Genomic DNA, 19,175 nt, shown 5'->3' with positions numbered 1-19,175 from the left:
ACAGCGCGGCCAAAGCCCCACTTCACATTACTTCACTGATATCGTTGATTTATGGTTTTGAAGCTTCCGCTTGCGAATCAGTGAGACGGACACCAAACGTGGATTGCTCTGGAACACTACTCGACCGAACATTTACAACGCCGATACGCAATATTTCTCTTTTTTTTTCGATGAGTACTGCTGACGTGAATGCAGACCGTAGGAGGTCGGTCGCGGTTGAAGAAGAAACGACTCGTCCAGCTGACGTTTCGGCGAAGGGTCGTCCATTGTTCACCGAGGCCGTAAACGTAGTCCGATGGCAAAAGTGTGGAAAGCTGAAGGAACTGGTCAGTGAACACGAGGCGGGACAGGTTCGTGTAGAAACTGGAAAAAAATGGAAATGGGCGAAATCAATGTTCGCTTACTGTCTGGCGCTTACGCAAGGCAAACACAACACGCACGCACACATACTTGCACGTATATATATATATATATATATATATATATATATATATATATATATATATATATATATATATATATATATATATATGCGTGCGTGCGTGCGTGCGTGTGCATGCGTGCGTGCGTGCGTGCGTGTGTGTGTGTGTGTGTGTGTGTGTGTGTGTGTGTGCGTGTGCGTGTGCGTGTGCGTGTGTGTGTGTGTGTGTGTGTGTGTGTGTGTGAGGCAGAAACCATCTTTAAACAACGCACGCGGGTTCGTACGCCCTACAAGAGGACATTGATAAATTGGTGAAAAAAAAGCAAAGACGAAGACATAATAGCACGTGCATTTGCCGCACGCATTCGTATCGTGTGTGAGCATTGTTGGGGAACACTAGAATAAGAAGAGGTGAAGCGCCGCTCGAGAGCAAAAGAGAAGGCATTCCTGGTCTCCTGTTTGGAACGCGGCAGTCATCTGTCTATTTACTCCCCGGGCAGAAATTAGCCCACAATAAATAGTTGTATCTGAACTCCTTGAACTGTTCGTTAATATATATATATATATATATATATATATATATATATATATATATATATATATATATATATATATATATATATATATATATATATATATATATATATACATACGTCATGGTTATGTTATACCGGCCGACGGTCCTCCCTCACGCTTCTCTCTGCACACGCTGCGTCATCTAGCGGCGCGCATGGAAGTGCGCGCGTTACGGGTATTTGGTTTTATGAGGGTTCATCAATAAAAACTGAGCCTGATGCACTGAAATCCTCATTTCTGAAAAATTATTTATCGCCACTTTTATCGCTTTCTTTACGGTGCCCAGAAAGCGAAATGCACGCGTTTCAGCAAGCCTAGATAACATAGGAGAATCCACCTTTCGTCACCTAAAAACGGCCTCCAATGTATTTACTTATTCCATGGCTTATTCCATGGCAGAGCAATGTCCTTTTTTACCGTGAGGTATATAAAGAAGTGGGAGGGCCGCATCTGCATGGGTTAGAAAATTGAGGCTATGCTTCGGGAACGGTAAAAAAAGAACAGTTCTTTCACATGGAACAAGACGTGAACAAGGCGTAGTTAAAACGCCGTAGGTGATTTTCTAGAAGGTGGCAAAAGATGCCTTGACTGATGTTACCTAGAGTTCGTAGAAAGGGTGAGACTCGTGTATTTCACTTACTGTGGACCATATAGAGAGGTTCAGAAGTTCCGATGAATATTCTTCAGGAATAAACTTTTGCAGAACCTCTATTAGTCTTTATTGAACAATCCTTGCACATTAATACAAGCTTATTTCAAAGGATATATTTTTATCATTGAAGAGGCAGATTATGTGGCACATAACCAGTGACCGAAGTTAACGTGAAATATAGCTGCACTAAATAGCGGCACATGGTCAGTTTCACATACCCTGTGCTCCAAGGTTCGACTGTTGGTTGTAACAAAAAAAAAAAAAAAACGATCTGTTTGAAGACCTTGGTTGGGGCTATCATTTTCGTGGCCAAGAACTATGTGTCATTGGTCAGTCGCGCTTATTTATTGTTTACCTTGCTATATCACGAATGTCCGGTGCCCGTTTTTACAAACCGCTCTAGATTACTTTTAAATGCGGGTTCTGCTGGTCTGTTTGCCTTTCTTAGGTATATGAACCAGAGTCTACAAGGGCTAATCACTGCATTTCAGTGGGCACGCATTTCTTAATGACAACGCTACTGAATCAACCGTGCTAGCTTTGAACCCTTCTGTGTTATTATTGACCTAAAGGTCAACTTACATAGTCGTTGACTGATGATCGAGGCGGTAGACTCTTAGTTGGCCATCTTTCGAGATGCTCACGTCGTAAAGCCGGCTGCCAGTGTATGTCCGTGCTGGAATCTTTGGCACAGGTGGCCTGAATCGTGTCTGAGTAGCATCCAGAATCTAGAAAACACGTAACAATGTGTAATTAGCCTGATTACCGTTTTATTTGTTACAACCGATGCACGTACCCCATGAAGCTCACTTTCTGCGTCACCACCCGCATGTGGCCTCATGCACGTAAATTAAATTCTTGAGTTTTACGCGTTAAAACTACGGTCTGATTATGAGGCACGCCGTAGTTGGAGACACCGGATTAATTTGGGCCACTTGTGGTACATTAAAGTGCACCTAAACCAAAGTACACGGGCGTTTTTTGCACTTCGCCCCCATTTAAATGCATCCGCCGTGGCGGGGATCGAACCCCCGACCTCGCGCTCTGCAGCGCAACGCCATAGCCTCTATGCTACCGCAGCAGCTCACATGTAGTTACGAGAAAGGATTCTTAGCAAAACGAGATGCCTTCTTTCAAAACTTAATTTTTTTTGCCCTGCTAGCAAACACAGTCATGGCTCCATATCTTTCAAATTTCATATTGAACTTGCCATACAAACAAAAAATTATCTGTTTCTAGCTTAGATCTTTTAATGCTGGAGTTTTCATGCTTCGCAATAATTTTTGACAGCATGAATATTGTGACGCAGACTAAGAAAACACTGCTGCGTTCCACATTGCTTATTTAAGTGCTTACTTAGTCGATCATTAACTTGGCAAGCGACATGAAACAATGCTTCAGAAATCCGCGAAAATTTTCAAGCCAAATTATACCTGACACAGCAAATCGTAAAACGCAGCCATCGCTTGCCTTTTAGGTGAAAACACAGCACTTAACAGCTATTACAGCGAAGATGTTTATGGCTAGGGTGTCGTGCATTTTTGTGTCCGTCAACAATTAGTCGTGAGCAAAAGCTATCATCATTAGCAATGGCTCGTGCCACTGTTCGCGTGTTCGTCGTCTTCTTCCACAGCTGGCTCCGTTGCCGCTCGTCATGCCAGCGTTCCCATACTGCCCCTCCCCCTGCGAAGGCGCAGACGGCACTGGCCTACTGCCAGTCGGCATGATGATTTCGGTCTCGAATTATTTGCCTCACTATATCGCGAAAGGAAAGCACGAATGTATATAACGAATGTATAACACGAATGAACGCGGATGTGTAAAAATAAGTGTATGTGTGTACCTGTCGTCACGATGACCACCGATCAGGTCAATAAATGCGTTCGTACCTTTGTTCAAAATTGTGTCACCTTTTTGCTGTGTGTTGCACAACTTCGCTGGTCATCCACCTTCACACACTGGAATCGCTCATGATTTTTGCAATACAGCGTCTTCAAAATTTCACTTATGCAAATCTCACTTTAATTACAGTGTGAGTTACAGGAATGCTGCTTTGAGGAAGGTTTATGCTTCTCATTTATGTTCGTGAACTGCAATGACCAAACATGTAGAAATTATGAAAATTGTAGTTCGAGATTACTCAGGGCACGCCTGTCTGGTAGAAATAACGAGACTATAGGCCTAGTTATTAATTCGAAAGCCTTAAGTTCCTCATGGGTCGAAAAATCTGTAGTGCGGCGTTATCGAAAAATTTACCGTCCGTCGTTATGGCACGAAAATTGATGGCGCACCCACGATCGTTGGCGGGACTCGAACCCACGAGCGTTGGTTGAAGTTGAACCTACGACCTAAGATATTAAGGCGAAGGTAATTAGAATTGAGATAAATTAGGAATTCCAACCCACGAGCTTTGATGGGAGTTGAACCCACTAGCTTTGGGGTTAATTAAGGCATTCGAACTCACGACTTCTGGTAGGTGTCGAACCCTCGACCTTGGATGGGAGCAAAATTCATTGGCACTAAAATTGATGATGCCAGCGTTGGTGGTCGAACCTACGACCATGGGGGGGGGGGAGGAATTGAATCCACGACCTTTGGTTTAAATTAAGACAATGTAATTATTTAGGCACTCGAAGCCACGACCTTTGGTGGGAGTCGGACCCTTGACCTCTGGTGAGACCAAAATTCAATGGTACCAAAATTTATGGTGCCGCTATTGACGGTCGGACCCACGACCATTGGTGGGACTCAAACCCATGACCTTTGGTGTTAATTAAGACGAAAGTTTTTATGGCGCAGTTAAATTGAGATAGAGTTAACCAACAAGTAATAGGAAGTAACAACGCATTCGAATGAGAATGTCAAGTAATTTTCAAGTAAGAAAGCGCGCAGGCTTTCGCATTCATCCTTTTTAGTATATGCTTAAGTGAATGTCAACTTTTTTATGCACCCGTATCTGAAACGAAATATTTTGGCGTTCTACGTAGATTTTCTTGCATAACGTATCGAAGGCTATGTGGGAAAGTGATGCGTAGAAGGGCAATCTGTCTGGGTCACGTTTCGTCGACACTTAATTCGAAAGTAATGCAGGCCGGGAAGAGAGAGCGAGAAAGAAAGGATAGGTTGTTAGGGTTAGTCAGACGCTCGTCCGGTAAACCCTGCACAAGGAGAAAGGGATAAAGGAGCGGTGGGAGTGAAAGAAGAGGGAAAGCGAACACTTGCTGCGCGCGCATGCATGTGGAGGTGCACATTCTATAAACGCTCCCAGAGACCGGTCGACTTGAAGAACAGCAGTAACGTTTTCGTGATATTGGCGCTTGCAGCTATGCAAGTCTGCGTGCCTGTTAAAAAAAAACAAGATAAGTAAGACATCAGGCAGAATAAGAAAAAGAGCTTGGTGGCGCAACCCATCGCCCAGTTTCAAAGGGGACGCTTATAGCATCCATCCATCCATCCCATCCATCCATTAATCCATTCATCTGTGTGAGCATCCTAAGCAAACGAGCACTCATTCAACTTTCACCAGCTTTATTACCATCACTCCGCTAAGGTCCGCTAAGGTCCGCTAAGGTCCACTAAGCTCCAATTCCGAATTACTGTGGATATTAAAGCGAGTTAAATTTATTGGCGCATTTCATGACCCCTGCGGGTGTTCGCACACATATTTATCAACGACATGCAGTGAAACATTCATGACCCTCATGTGAAACTTACGAAGCTCAAACAGCGTCTTTAGCCATCTCGGGCGTTACCAAACCCGTGGAATTTATAAGCTGGGCTTGTGTTTTGTCCTTCAAAATATTGGAGGCATACAGCGTTTTCGTCCATGCGTGATTTTGCATGCGAATCTTCCACGTCGAGACATGACTGGGTACCGTTTGATGCCGAAATTCGCTTACCGTGATCCTGGCTGTGTCGTTCTCGTAGAAGTAGATGTTCACGGCCACAGACTGCACGTCCTTGTCGATGCCCGAAGGAATTATCCTGCGGAGCTTCGCGGTGATGCGATCCGGAAAGTGGTCTAAGCCATCGAGCACGTATCCCTGATAGTCGGCGGGGTAGTAGCAGTAGGGAATGTTAGGTTGTCCATCTGGGGAGGCGTCACCTAGCGCGCCCCAGCAGCAACCTCGGGCCTCACAACCCTTCTGTGAAGATCCAGGCTCTGGATAGCAGTCGAAGCGATCCGCTATGCTTGCCAGTTGGCATTGCTCATTGTATCCTAAGAAGAATGCAGCCACAATTAGTGTTTAGCTTACCTTGAAGCTCAATTGGTAAATCTCTGGTACTTATTCTGATATGTTTGTTTTACTTCGGGGTAAAGAAGTAGCATTAAAACTAATGACGAAACTTCCGTTCTCGGATTTCGCAAAGTAACTGCGAATTTCATAGCATCACTGTGACACCAGGCATTTCGTCACCTTTTCTCGTATTTTGGCCATTTTCTCGGATATAAAAGCTCATTGATGTTGCCAGGCTGAGTATTTATTTGTTTTAAAATTAAAAAAGCTTCTTCTTTTTCATTGATAAGCACCTAATTAGCCCCGCCAGCGGCTACCAAAATTTGTGACCTCATGAGCAGGTGCTCCGAGTAAATATAGGTGACAGCGGCCTGCTTCCGTTTTTACATTTTGGAATAACACGTCCCTAACCGCGCTAACACTATAACCTATTACGATTCTGCACGAGTGAAGACTCAAAGAGTTCCTAAGACTGATCAGCTTACAGAACGAACTTACAGAATGTTTCTTAGTGGGCGGTTTTGTTCTACTGTGCTCAAACATTTTTGGTCCACTACTTTAGAACTGTCTATTAAGATACAAGAAAATGCTATATGATCAGCGGTAACAGTTATGTGACAGTTAACCCTACCGTTACGGCATCATTCAACTTTCAAGTGCGCCTGCGTCGGCTGTACTGTACAAGACAGCCTGGCGATCAGAACTTGGTATGTGCGGTAATCGCAGTGCTTAAGCAATGCGGATTTGATAAGAATAAAAACGTCCATTTTTCTTCGTTCAAGCTCTTACCGGTGAAATTTCTTGCCTGGTTTGAGTCACCGAATGCGTTCCATGAAAAAATTTGGGCTTGACAGCACGCAACACTGCAGATGACAAAAATTGACAAACGTGCCAGAATAATTAGTTGTCGCTCATTGTTTCTCTTTTCTTTCTTACTTGTGTGTGTGAGCGGTGCTGTACTTTTCATTATTTTCATACGTTTACTGCTCAGGCAAGTTTACCCTTAGCAGCTAAGCAGAAATGCTATAGTGAACATATAGTACATGGGTGCACATAATACTCATACTAGCACGGCAGCGTCACTGGACGCCCTCTAACCCTCATGCGCTCGGGCCAAGCATGTGCAGTCGATAGCGGGACACCACATCGGCGACGGTGATGCCGATGGCGTGGATGCGCCTCGAGCGACCGTATAATTTCTATCACCATAATAATGCAATAACTACACAAAAGTGGTACTTCGGTGTGGAAACCCGCTTGCACGAGAAATATGTGCCGGTTGTATGAACTACTGAGTTTGGAGCTACTTATCTTCTACGTCGATTTCTTTCCAAATTTTCATGTACTAACAACGATCTTTGTTTTCAGATATTAACCATAAAATTTGTGTTTACGGGTTTTCACTTCTTTTACAGGTTATCACTTCTCTTTTCCGCTCATTTTATCTGTAAAGTTGTGCTGCACGTGTTTTTTCGTGAAGCAGTTAAATATAAGACCGTGCTGGGAATAGCATTTTGGTGTTCACACCGAAGAAACGATAATTTCACGACAGCCCGTTTGTTCTGCGAACTGTGAAAAGTGCTTCTGTGGACAAGGTATTTAGTGCCGCAGCTGACAGAAAGTCATCGTGCAGATCACGAGTATTTGTAGCGACCAGAGAGGATTCTTGGAGAGCCCGCAGCTATCGTTCGGGATAAAGGAGGCTACTTGCGCGGAAAAACTGCCGCATTATCTTATCCCCTAACAGTGTTCGAATTGCAAACAAGATAAGAAATCAATTGTTCATTCCCAGTTGTATGCTCATGCGGCCATACCAAGAGCTCATTCGAGCACAAAATATACTGCTTTTTTTTTTAAAGTGAGGCTTATATTTTGCTTTCTGCAAACTTTATCATGAGCACATGCCCCATGTCAAGTAATAAGGCGTGAATTCAATGAGACAACCATTGTGGTCCCTTCTAATAAGCCTATTTCCTATGTCTTGCAGTTGCACGTCCTCCAATCAGTCATGAACTGAGGATCATTGATGCCTAACATTAAGACTTGTCATGGCGTCGAAATGAACAGGTTCTAAATTTTTCCATTATAGGTTAAAAAATGCGTAAGGTATGTAAAATAAAAGATGTAAGATATTCTGCACGACAGCCTATTCAAGAATAGCTTGAGAGTTCGTTTTGCATTTTGTTTGATCATTCGGAGAAACTTAAACTTGACGTAAGAAAGACTGAGCGGCCCAAAACTTCAGTGTTTCTAAAAGTATCACGGCGCCACTTGCAACACCTGTCATGAGCCGAGGCCAGTATATATACTACAGTGATAGTTTTGAGGCGCAGCGTAAGCACTCTGCAACGCATTGGTACCGTATTAGCGCGAGAATACCCAAGCGTGATCCCATAATGTCACGCAAACTTCCAAATTTTGAAAATGTGGGATTTGGGAATACCATTTCAGAGCGCGTTTCGCCGACCAAACGCAAACAATGTTTGCACTTATTTGTAGGAACACCTTAAATTACATATTTTTGTTCCATTTATAGACGTAGAAAAAATATTTTTTATTTGCTACTTTGGAACTTTTCTCTCAAGCGTGGAGACTGCCTGTGAGAATATTGTCCGAAGCATTATAAATCAGTAACGTTGCGATTGATAACCTCGTTGGTTCGTTTATTGTTTCTAAACGAACATGCGTCAACATCAGAGATGGACGTACATGACTGCTGGAACAAAGCGTAACCTATGTATCTTTTTACACCTATTGTAAAAGCTACACCGTTTCCCGAGATTTTCCATCTTCTGTGGCAGAGAAGCACGCCCATCGCTTCACGTGCCTCGATCCCTGGCCTGTCACAAGTATAAATAAATATTTAGCGCCTCGTTACCCTCACCTGTTGCCATTCATAGTATATAGCAGGCTACGGCCCGTTCTGTTACTTAATGCAAGAAAGAAAATACTGCGGTGACTGCATTACAAAGGACAATAAATGAAAGATGCTCGCACACCGAGATTTCGGCGCACTTTACGAACCACAAATAGCAGAAATCAATCCGGATTCCTTCTCTAGGACGTCTCTCGTATACCACACATACAACCTTGGGGCATAGAACAAAACCAATCAATATATTAATCTACCTCCCACTTTGCACAAGAACTTACAAAGACGAATTATCTTATTCTGCAGTTAGAGTCGAGTTGTGCATTCCTCACGCAAGTTAATACAAGCAGGCGCTATACAGAAACGATGAAAGATTGCGTAGGATTGAAACAAAAGACATACAGGATACGTTTATGCTACGGCTGCTTCAGTTAGCCGTGATGCAGCCGTATGGGCTCTATGCTTTACAGAAATACGCTCACTCCAGATGGATGCACCATAAGTGCGACGTACCTCAAGAGTAGCGGGACCAACCTCAAGAGCATGTTGCCTTCTGCCAGATGCTTCTTCTCGTGCCGACACAAGTCTGCTATCTCTTTCCCAAACTTGTCTCTGGCACTCAACTTCCTTGTCGCCCCTGAGTGCCTTTATCTCATTCCATGGACAGCATGTGCCTCGGCGCTTGGTTTAGCTTCCGCTACGCTGTGTTGCCACCCAGGAAAGCAGCCGCTGTTCTCTCGAAAATGAAACTGTGCATAGAGCGCCTGCGGGTAAAATTCTTATTGCGATAAGGTCCAATTGTGGAAACAGAGATAAGAAATTAGGTTTCGCCTGTATTACCTCCTTATACCGAAATGCACCTGCACTTGAAGCCCATGCTTCACTTTGTCAAGTGGACGCGTGAAGTGAACGCGCCCAAGGAAATGCAATGAGCATATTGGGCACGTTCATCACATGCGTAATATTGAACAATCCGAGCGTGGGCTGCAAGTTAACACGCATTTCTGAATTCAGGAGGGTTAGTGGTAAGTGAAACTTTTCAGGATAACGTGAGCTCTCGCGGAAAGTAGTAAATTATTAATGTTGCTCTTTGACAAGCAGTCGCAAAAGAAAGAAAAAAGAAATACGCGGCATCTGTCATTATCAACAGTACGCGCAGTGGCTTCGCATTCAAGTGCAAAGCACTAGCTCAGGTTTTACAATTTTGTGCAATGTTTACAACACCATTCACTGAGATCCGGCATTCTATAAATTACTTCCATGAGTCGGTTGGTACGCTCCAATAGTAGAGAGAGACTAAACCAAACCAAATCGCCGCGTTCAGACTATAGTGCGCTTTTAGAGAGTGAAATTGACCCTGTATAGTCCAGCGATACGTGCGAGAAACTACACCAACCCATAGCTGCCTGCACTATGCCAGAGTTTGTTAATGTGGGGGTGAGACACATTTCCATAGGCTATCGACCGCAACTCGCCTTGATTTCTTTTCGAGAAAACGCAACGGGTGACGAGCCCACATGCGTTCCGCGTTATCCGGGTTGATGCGATGCGATAGATGAAGCGCTTCGCTGACGGACGACCCACTCGACCAAGCCCGCTAAACGAAGGAACACACCCTGGTGACTCGTCCGCGAGAGCGAAGCTTCCGACTCAACTGCTTGCTTCACATTATAAGGATTAGCTGCCTCGGAAACTACATCTCTCTTCACCAGGCAGATGAAGAGTGACGACCAGCCAAACACGGAGGTATTGACGACCAGATTATTTATTAACCCGTTCTCCTGTACGACTCTCCTGTATGACTGCGAGGAGAGGGGAATAGACGAGAGAGAGTGAAATAGCAAGGAAGGCAGAACAGAGTTGACTTGGCATCTCTGAGTCAGGAACTTCCTGCGCGCCGTGGTTGATATTTGAGAGCCCGAGACGCGTGTTCCCGTCAGACGTTTTCTTTTTTTTTTCTTTATTTTCTTTTTCCGCTGCTGCGTGGGAAAACATGTCTGCTCTGCTGAGCTGACATCGCTTCCTTTGCATGAGCATCGCGTCGGCCCTCTCGGAGCTGTGGTGCACTGTTTGTGGCAATTACAAACGAGCGGCCAATGCAGCTACAACGCCAAGTCTATTAAATGTAGGCAATACAACTCTCACGGATCGTGCCCTCACCAACGACGCTTTGCAAGCCGTAATTTGAACCATTTTCCATTACTTTGCTTGATCCTCCTTTTGACTGGGGTTGTTCCAGTAAAAGAATCGCGTGCTAATCAGCAACTGATAAGTATTATGCTTTACAACATAGAAAAAATAGAGTCCGATGCTGTTCAATCATATTATAATAATCTATAATAATATAGTATAATAATAAAGAGAAATCAGGGCATTTCAGCAAGACTCCTGATAAGCAGATTCGGTGGTCAGTTGCAGCAACAGAATGAAATTGAGTTGTACGGGAATGGGATCGGTAAAGACAAAGAATAATAACGATTATGAAATTTGCAAGGAAAGCTGGTCTAGTTGGCGAATGGCAGGAGGAAGCAGATGCCGTTTGCGAATACTTTTTTTTTTCTGCAGCGGCTTGAATTCCGCTGGTATAGTCAATTCTCGTTGTGATAGTCATCTGGACGGTAAATGTAATTCGTCATAAGCAGTAATACGTTAAAAGCGTGGATGGATGTGGAGAGAGAGACAAAGCCTCTATTGTGACTCAACGGATTAACGAGCAGGTGGCCTCAGTCCAGTCTACCTTGATCAGCGTACTTGATGGCGGATAAGATGTACGCTGCCAAGTATTCTTGCTCCGAGTGCGGTGTTCGCAGTCAGCCACCTAAAGATGGGGGTTAAGGATAGAAACGTAGGATAAAGTAGTGCAGGAAATGGACGGTGGCATATCCAGAGGGTATGATAGGTGTTCGGGCGCTCACCGCAGTGTATGCCGGGAGGATGACCCTCTGCGAAACCTCGAAGAAGGTACATGTAGTTGTGGTCGGAAGTGCGTCTGTCTCAACTCCACGGGCCGCTTCTCCACAAGGAGTACCTGTGTTTCAGAATTTAAGAATTTCAGAATTTTATTTGTTGGTAAAACACAGAAATATTACGTGTGTGTGGTATACATAAGAAAGTCCCATAGTCGAAGACTGTCTCGGGACCTCCTGTTAAAGATACTTATGACGCTATACAATGCTTAAAGAAACAGTAGCACAGCTGAGAGGTAAGAGTAACGTCGAAACGTGTTTATATCTTATGAGTAATAGCAACACTTGGTAACAGCATAACAGGATAAAAAACAATAAAATTAGAAAAACGATCACTATCAGTACTTAACTATGTATTATGAGTGATTTTAGTTCTATATTAAGTTAGTAAAACATCTTGCATTTTTAATTATGGGTGGTAGAGTATTGCAAAGCGATATCGGGGAAAATTCCGTAGTCTGTTTACCATAGTTAGTACGTACTTTAGGTAGAAGGAAATTAGTATTGAGGGCAAATCTAGTGTTACTCTGAGCTATGAGGTCACAAGATGAGAAGCAGATGGATAGTAGTTCCTAAGTCATATATTTGTAGAATAACGTACCTAGATTATATTTGGTGAGTTCTGACATGGTTAGGATGTTGTTTTCATGCACCATGGGTTTTCCATTAGCAAAGGATTAACTGCTTTTAATAGTTCTAATGGATTGGTTCTTGATTACCTGCAGGGATGCAAAACAACTGTTATAAGTGTTACTCCAGCATATTACGGCGTAGTTGCAATTACTTTCTTAACAAAACTTCGTTTTATGCATTCAAGCACAAAAGTAACTGGAACGACAGCGCATTTCCCCGCAAAGTATGGGAATTAATATCTTGGTGTCCTCCTGAGAATCCGTTCCAAGGCCTTGCGAACTCCACGGCTAGGATTTGTAAATTGCAACACGGGCCAAGAGGTAATTAGTTGGAAAGGTAATTAGTTGGTTCTTGTTAATTAATCGATTATGCATTTCAATCTTCTTGTGCAACTAGTGACCGCCGCTTCGGGTATAGACCAGCTCATGAATGAGAATTATGCTATCTGCCACGGGCAACCTTTAAGACTTTTTGAAAGTGCTTGCTGAAACACCGGGTACATAGTGTAGCATAAATCTGGGATTGTGACCAGTGCTCGATGTACATCGCACATGGCGAGGTTGAAAGAGTACGCGACAGTAGGGAGCCCTGTGGAATGCCACGTTCGAGATGGTCGTAGTTTGGGAATTCGACGTCGCCCGAGCTGGGACAGTGTGTGCGGCCTTGAAGGAAGCAACGGATGCAATTATATAGCCTGGCTCCACAGCTTGTTTCTTCAAGTTCCTCTAACGCGCTGTCATGATAGATTTCGTCAAAAGCCTTTTCGAGGTCAACTGCAAGAATAGCCTTCAGTTGAGCTGTGCTAGGGATGGCGAACATTGCTTCCTGGAGTTGAAAGCAATTATATAGATGGCGTCGTAACATGAACTGGTGCCCTTCAAGTGCACCGAGAACACCAGGTTTCGCGGCAGATACTCCCGAACGAATTGCTTACTCATCCGCGCGACGCCGTTCCTGGCGTGCATGGTGCGGGTGAGTAAAATTGAGTATGGAGAACGGCTGAGGAATATGGAAGAAAGTAAATGGGCTGGGAGAGTGTTCAGGTATCTGTACAGGCAAAACATTGATTCACAGTGGAGGAAAAGAACTAGGAAGCTTACCAGCAAGTATGCGGCCTGTGGGGTAGGCAACACAGCAACAAGGAAGGTCAAGCGGAAAGTCAGAGAGGCTGAATTAATCTCATGGGTGGTGGCAATGGAAAAGAAACCTACCATGAGTAACTACTTAAGAGGAAAAAAACGAAACCATTTATGATAACTCAAAGGGAAGCTCATTACTTTTCGAAGCGAGATCGGGATGCCTTAGAACACGCACCTATAAAGCGAGATATAAGAAGGAAGAAGAAACATGTGCTTGCTGCGGTAAAGCTAGGGAAACGACGGAGCATATTTTATTAGAATGTGAAGACGTCTACCCAGCGGTCGATTTAGGCACCACTGGCCTCCTTGAAGCCCTTGGGTTCAGCGGGAGCAGTGGTAAAGCAAACAGGTCCGCAATAGACATTAGTAAGAGGCGATTGGAGGATTGGTGGAAGAAAAGCAGGGAAACGACAAAAGACGGAGACGTACAAAAGCACAATTCGCAATAGGGGATCAGAAAGTTTGGACGCGGTAGTTCATAGTGTTTTTTTTTCTTTTTTCATTGGTTAACCTAGGTAGGATATTAGGCAGCATAGTAGCAAGAGCTTGGTGGCGCAACCCACCGCCCCGTTCCAAAGGGGACGCTCATAACATCCATCCATCCATCCAGCTTCAAATCGCCGGGCCGTCGTGGGCCGAGTCAATCCTCGCCGTGGCGCTCCTTCCAGGCAAGTGCGTCGTGCCTGCGGACAGTGTGCGCTGGATTATTCGGGCTGGCGCAGTCGGCAACCGTCCAGACAGCCGCGTCTTCCCAGGGGACAAACTTCGGACTCGTCAACGGACGTATGCGCTGGCAACGCTTCATTCTGTTGGAACGGCGCGTCGCAATGAAGGGTCCACTTTCAGACTCGCAGCGACAAGCGCCTGTTCCAACCGCGCCCGGCACGAAACTCTTGGCGCTTGGTAAATTTCCTGTCAGGATTCCGAGTACTGAATTTTTAATATGGATGGAAATACAAAAGCCGAGAAAAACGAACAATTTCAGTGCTAAGTGACTCTAGAGTGAAAACAGACGAAGTCGAGGCAGCCGTTTACTTCGGAATTTCGAGCGATCTCTCGGCTATCTAGGAAAAACTGTGCTACGGAAAAAGCGCTGACATGGCGGCCACGCATTCGGTTCACATGATATGTCGCCCTGCTTTCTGGGAAGGTGCCAGGCCGCAAGCAGATCTCGAGCGCCGCAATCGGATCGGATACGTGCGGGCTCACGCAGGTGCCTCTCAAGTCTTGGAGTGGCAGTGCATCGATTTAAACGGAGACCCCAACAAGGCTCGGTTGAAGTTTTGGGCACCACATTTCTTCTAAGCCGTTAGACGAACTTAATTTTGAGGCCAAATTAAGTGTTTTGTAATTCTAACCTTAAGATCAAAGGTTTCGCGCGGGCTTCATGGTGTAAGTCGAGCGTGAAGCGAACTGTCGCTTAGTGTACGAATTGTTTCTCGCCAGCTAACTTTTTTTATGAAGAGTAGATGACAGTGGAAGGCATTACACTGTCGACCGTCGTGCTAAATCTGTTTCAGTGAACAAAGGAGCATGGTGCAGTTCGAGCCTTTGTCTTCGTCTTGCCTTCTGCTGTAACCACGTTTCATTGTGCCAGTAACCAACTATCTCAACTTCCAACATTAGCATAGTCACCCTGTGCCTGCGGCGTGAACAGTCGTCGAGGCGCAAGGTAAGGCTCCCATCACTGAGCTGCAGCCCCGTTGTATAAGGTGCTCGAAACTAAATGAAATTGCAGGAGTTAAATGGACACCCAGTCGGTGTATGCGGGTCTCGTAGAGTTCCGACTTGGTCGCTTCCGCCCGTTGAAATCATTCCTGCAGAGTAGAAAGTAAGAAGTCAATAGAAATGACCAGAACAGCCCTTATGATTTCGACGAAGATGTCGAAGGGGAGAGAAGGCGAGCAGTATAGGTCAACGGCGGAAGACACCAACGACTGCGTGGCCATGCTGCCGTGAGCCCTTCGAGCTGCAGGGAACTAGTAGGTCTCCCCTGTCGACATCGCTCGCGTGCGGGCATCAAGGAAGTAAGCAGTGCCGCTCTTCGACATAAGCAACAGAGACTTGAGCGTAAAGACGGAGAGGTGTCTTCACATAATACTGCACTGTACTGTGTTTCCCTCATACAGCGTTTAATGCTGTGTAAACTATCTTTACGTAAGCTTTATGTAAACTATGAGCCTAGTTATATCTCACCTGGCACTGTACCAATCAATGCCCCAGCGCTTCCGTATGATAAGCTGAGAGAGTAAATACCTTAAATCCAGCGGCGACCCGGATAACTGCCCCCTTCCCCGCACTCCCCCCTAGCACCTTTAAGCTTCCGAAAGTATAGTAGAACTAAAAATTGATTGTTAGGAGGCGCTGCTTGCCATTCTCTGTCGGTGCCGACGGATCTATGAATTCAACCGTCCGCGTACGCCATGCGTTCGAAATATGTGACGTTGTCGGTTGGGCTTAGGTACCACGGACAACCTTTTTCGGGCGCAAGAGTATATTATCCATTTATTAGGTGTTATTAAGTGGCAAAGGGTCTGCCAATTATTTCCTCTTTGTGTTCGTGCTTGCTTCTTGTTAGCAAATTAATGTTTCAGTTGAAGTGAATGTTCTAGTGCGGCGTTTTTAGAACAGCTGTAAATTCCTACATGTCCTTCTTCTTCTTTTTTCTTTGGGGGAGGGAGGGGGCAAGTTTACACGATAGTTTTTATTACCTCAAAATATTTGTTTTAGGCTGCGGTTCCATTTACATTGCAGTCTAAGTATTAAAATGTTGTGTAGCGCATGATAGCAATCACTATTATAGTTGCTCATTCAGAGCTGCTCAATCACATGTTTTTATTTATTTTACGCCATCGACGTTATTGCATATGCGTGCACTTCAATTGTCGCTTTCCGATTCGCTTTCTGCGCTGGGCATTAAAGAAATTTATAATCTTCACGCAATTGTCCATTTATTTATTAGTTAAGTCATTATTTCGAGTGAAACAGTGTACACTTTTAAACTTGTATCAGGTCGTTTTATCAGAAAAGCGCATTGAATGACATCCTTGGCGTAAATTTTCTGTAGACATATCGTATAATTTCGACAGAATTAATCAAACTTGAACAAGGCGAATTATGTCAGCGCCAAATTTCCTTTGATGTCTCATTCGGAGACCGCCGCTACAACCGAGAAGATATCTTACCTCCTAGAATCCTCTGAATGTTAGTCATCCGTTCAACGCAATCACAGCTCGGGAATTTGTTTCACATGACGCCGAAGCCGAATGTAGCTGAGAGGGAGAGGCATATCAACACACGTTCGTAGTCTCGTGCAGATGATCGTTGAATTACGAGTTAGCAAGCTCACGTGGCGTCTCCACGGGCTGTTTTCTTTGTCTGACTTTTGCACGACATGGAGCCCCTGTAACTTAACACTTTCTTGCGTGGGCTCATCTCACTGCGTCAGAACATGCACGTGTGCGGTACGGCGTCGGCTGTGTGCGGTTCACGCGCCAAACACGCCCCAATGTCACGAAGAAAGTTTGACTGCCGGATGAAGCCCTGAACGAGACGTTGCGTTGCGTCGCAGTACATATCGTCATCGACGAGCAAAATCATAAAGGAAAAAAAAAACTGAAATAGCTCGTCTGCAGTTGAAATCGGCAGTAAGCTTATCATACGGTGCGACCATGCCCCGAATTTCCCGGTGGCGGAGGTGATACCACTATGCCACCTTCCCCCACACTTCCACAATTTTCCTTCTTTCTACGAGATGCTAGGAAATCACTTTTCATTTCCTATGATCATTTTCAGTACGCGGAAGCCGCAAAAAAATTTTTTTTAAATATAGATACAATTTTCTTATAGTCAACGCATGCATGCAGGATCTGAAAAATACCTTTTACTTTTGAATTTACTACCTACTACCTTCTGCAATACCTTTTACTTCTGCACGCACACACACACACACACACACACACTGTTAAGAATGGCGAGCTGCAAGGAAAAATTGCCACCCAATTACGACTGGGGCACAAGACGCGCATCCCCCACTCTCCGTCGCTGCAGCTAGGCTGCGTTCGAAGAAGCGGGCTTTGTGCTGAAAACCGCCTCCATCCACCAGCCCCATCGCCGTTGTGACGAAACGGGTTCGACGGACGAACTATTGTGCCCGAGGTCCCCAGCGCGGACCTGATTTGATACGCGTGAGCAAGCTGCCGCGGGAAAGCCGTTTTATGTAGCTTCCCATGCGCCGGCCGGCACGCAGGACAACGAGCTACCCAGAATGTCGCCGAGCTTACCGGAACGGCGCCCTTCTGACGTCGGCTCCAGATCTTCGCACCTGTATGTTTGCGTGTGTGGGCGTAAACTGTACTGCGGACCGGCGCCCCTCTGTCGTCGGCTCCCGACCTTGGAATGTGTGTGCCTTTGTGTGCGTAAACTGTTCTTCGGGGCGGCGGCGAACTTACAATGAGTAAACGAACGCTCGCGTCACCTTGTCGCGGGAGGCGGCTAGTTTTGCGATGACGAAACAAACATTCGCTGCCTTGTATCGCCGACGGACCGAGTGTTTAAAAACGGCTGTTGTGCGGATGCTCGACACACTTGTCTCGTGCAGTCAGGTTGGACTGACACACTTTCTCTTGAGCAGTCATGTTGGACTGACACTCTTTTTCTTAAGCAGTCATGTTAGACTGATTTAAATACTGTAAATAAACCCATTTTCCTCGTTCTCGATGAGAAGCAGTTCTTCCCTTCATCAACGTCCTCAGCGTGTTTAAGCTGGACGACGGCATGGGCCAGCTACCTTCGAAGTCATGCCGGACTCCAATCTTGGCAACGGATCTCGAGCGACGGGATTGAGCCCCTAATCCTGACAACACACACACACACACACACACACACACACACACACACACACACACACACACACACACACACACACACACACACACACACACACACACACACACACACATATATATATATATGCGTGTGTGTGTCCACGGCAGCAGACGCCAGTGCCGGCTGGCTAACACTCCCAGGGCTAGTTGTAGTAGAAACACGTAAATACCCCAGAAAGTGGATGGGTAATGCGAGGACGTGGGATCGTTCCCCATCTGCGGCAAATTGTTTTTTTTCATCCACTTTCACTTACAATAACTTATCATTCCTATATTTCAATTAGTAAGTACAAGTAATTTCCCTTGTGTTGTCCTTAAGGTCTTTGTTTGTTGGCTTCTGATGATATGAATAATAAAAATCGGGCCTGTCGGTTAACCCCCTTCTCGTTCTTCACAGAAAGTAAGAAGGACAAACACTCGATAGATAGTGAAATATACCGGCGCTGAGTAGGCAAATAAATGGAAAGACGCTATAGTATATTCTGTATTTGTAGTGAGCCAATTTAGCTTAGAAATTAAGCTGTTTTTTATGTTAAATGCGTTCCTGTATCACCTTTTTACGTGTTTTTATTCATCGAATATGCGATGAAACTCAGTCTTCGGAAGAGAGCTCTACAGTTCCGTCGAAAGGAATGTGGTGAAAATTTAGTTTCGCTTTGATTACGAAGAAGTGGTTGTGATAGCCAGCAAGATTCGCAGTGTATTGCGCGGTGTGAGTTGTAGTATATGTATATGCAGTGGTACATCCGCAACTTACGCATCCATGTCCGTCTGAAGTCGGCCTTTGTAACC

At 45.0% G+C, this 19,175-nt stretch overlaps 1 protein-coding gene across 3 annotated transcripts in view; it reads right to left on the bottom strand.

The window, feature by feature from the left end:
- The window catches only part of LOC126536849 (lysosomal alpha-glucosidase-like), an 81,776-nt gene extending 70,771 nt beyond the window's left edge, over positions 1–11,005 (bottom strand). The window contains exons 1-6 of one of the 3 annotated variants that reach the window (XM_055073565.2): positions 10,235–10,943; positions 9,273–9,523; positions 6,677–6,750; positions 5,549–5,868; positions 2,232–2,377; positions 198–363 (exon numbers count right to left, since the gene is read on the bottom strand). In XM_055073565.2, the coding sequence (XP_054929540.1) occupies positions 198–363; positions 2,232–2,377; positions 5,549–5,868; positions 6,677–6,750; positions 9,273–9,304 (738 nt within the window). In that variant the 5' untranslated portion in view covers positions 9,305–9,523; positions 10,235–10,943. Of the gene's footprint in view, positions 1–197; positions 364–2,231; positions 2,378–5,548; positions 5,869–6,676; positions 6,751–9,272; positions 9,524–10,234 lie in introns of all 3 variants that reach the window. The other 2 variants (XM_055073561.2, XM_072287775.1) reach the window with 2 other exon arrangements.
- Between the last annotated feature and the right edge of the window lie 8,170 nt (positions 11,006–19,175).

The sequence above is a fragment of the Dermacentor andersoni genome, chromosome 4 (genome assembly GCF_023375885.2).
Source record: "Dermacentor andersoni chromosome 4, qqDerAnde1_hic_scaffold, whole genome shotgun sequence".
NCBI classification, from domain to species: domain Eukaryota; kingdom Metazoa; phylum Arthropoda; class Arachnida; order Ixodida; family Ixodidae; genus Dermacentor; species Dermacentor andersoni.
The sequence above is the reverse complement of the archived record's forward strand: the minus strand, read 5'-3'. Positions and strand labels throughout refer to the sequence as shown.